Below are 1,786 nucleotides of genomic sequence, written 5' to 3' on the forward strand. Positions count from 1 at the left end.
GTGTGTGTGTGAGAGAGCACGGCCCTTCTATACCATCTCAAGTTCAACAATGTTTCTAACACCGGTGTGTGTGTGTAAAAGAAACAATCATTCTATTATTTTCTGGGTTGTTTGTTGTTCTATTTGATCAGATTATATTTGGTTGGATGATCTTAGTTCATATTCCATTTAGTTAGAATTATGGCATAATTCGACTATGAAATTATGAAATATTATTCATATTTATATTATTATTATAGCTATAAATATTAGTAATTGTATGGTTTTAGGCTAAAAGAATAATAAGAAAATATTAGTTATTATTATAATTTTTTTATAGCCATAAATATTATTTGTGTAATTGTAAAGTTTTAAAGTAAACAGACCCGTGACCCGAGCGCTGAGTGAGAGCATGTGATTGGCTGGGTCTCAGTCTGTGTGTGTTTCTGTTTCCTCCCACAGTTCAGGAGGACAGACTCCTCGCAGAGATCTGGAGAAAGTGCTTACCGGAGAGGAGAAGTGAGTCTCTTCCAACACCACACCACTTCTGTGTGTTTCATCAATCACACAAAACCTGTCAAGAACATATTTCACTCCACGTGTGCAGAAAAAGCTAAAGCCTGTTTAAACAGCTGTAAATACTGTACAATTTAAATTATTTGTTATATAAATGTGCTCAATGTCATGACAGTTGCAAAAATAAGTTAATATTTTATTAATGTTAATTAATGAAAATGATTAAGAATTAGTGTTGTTGTATTATTTTAAGAAATGTTTTATTATTTAATATTTTATTATAATGCAATGTATTTATTATTGTAATTTAAAAATATATTAGAATTGTGTAATTCATTATTCAATATTTTTATTAATGCTAATTGATAAGCGATCATAATTTAATATTATATTATTTTATTGTAATTAATAATAATTATAAATAAAAATATGGGTATAATTTTTGTAATTCATTATAACTTTACCTTTTGTATTAATGCTAATTAACATTTATTATAATTTTATATATATTTTTTATAATAAAACGTATTATAATTAAAAAAATTATATAATTTATATTTATATATTAAATACATTTATAATTTTTATACTTATTATTTAATTTTTGATTATAATTATTATTAAATTTGTATTATATAATTTATACAAATGTATTTTATCCTTAATTTTTATATTTTTTGTTAATGCTAATTATTGAAAATGATTATAATTTTTTTAAAGATTTAATGAATTATTTTAAAGAAAATTATTTATTGTATTATAATTTAAAAATGTATTATAATTGTGTAATTTATTATTTAAATTATGCAAATTGATGAATTGTTTAATATTTTATAATTTTATCATATTATATAATATATTGATATTATATTATTTTATTATTTATTATAATGAAATGTATTTATTATATTATTATAATTAAAAAATGCATTGTATAATTTGTGTAATTCCTTGTAATAGTTCTGTTAATGCTAATTAATCTAAATGATTATTTAATATTATTTTATTATAAGAATTTTTTTTTATTATAACTGAAAGATGCATTGTATAATTTGTGTAATATTTTTACTAATGCTAATGAATGAAAATGATCACTTAATATTTGATTATTATTTTAAGGAAATCTATTATGTAAGCATTTTAAAATGCATTTTATAATTTGTGTAATTCAGTAGAATTTTCCTTTTTTTATTTATTTTTTTAAGTAATGTGAACCGTGAGCCACACAGACTCTTAGGTTTGGATTGTGTGATCTAGCATTACTCTCTCTCTCTCTCTCTCCGTCTCTCTC

At 21.9% G+C, this 1,786-nt stretch overlaps 1 protein-coding gene across 3 annotated transcripts in view; it reads left to right on the top strand.

The window, feature by feature from the left end:
- The window catches only part of LOC107551874 (protein IWS1 homolog), a 20,906-nt gene that overhangs the window by 14,289 nt on the left and 4,831 nt on the right, over positions 1-1,786 (top strand). For all 3 annotated transcript variants that reach the window (XM_016233638.1, XM_016233637.1, XM_016233639.1), the window contains exon 14: positions 442-498. In XM_016233638.1, the coding sequence (XP_016089124.1) occupies positions 442-498 (57 nt within the window). The remainder of the gene's footprint in view (positions 1-441; positions 499-1,786) is intronic.

The sequence above is a fragment of the Sinocyclocheilus grahami genome, unplaced genomic scaffold (genome assembly GCF_001515645.1).
Source record: "Sinocyclocheilus grahami isolate Dianchi unplaced genomic scaffold, SAMN03320097.WGS_v1.1 scaffold436.1, whole genome shotgun sequence".
Classification (NCBI taxonomy): domain Eukaryota; kingdom Metazoa; phylum Chordata; class Actinopteri; order Cypriniformes; family Cyprinidae; genus Sinocyclocheilus; species Sinocyclocheilus grahami.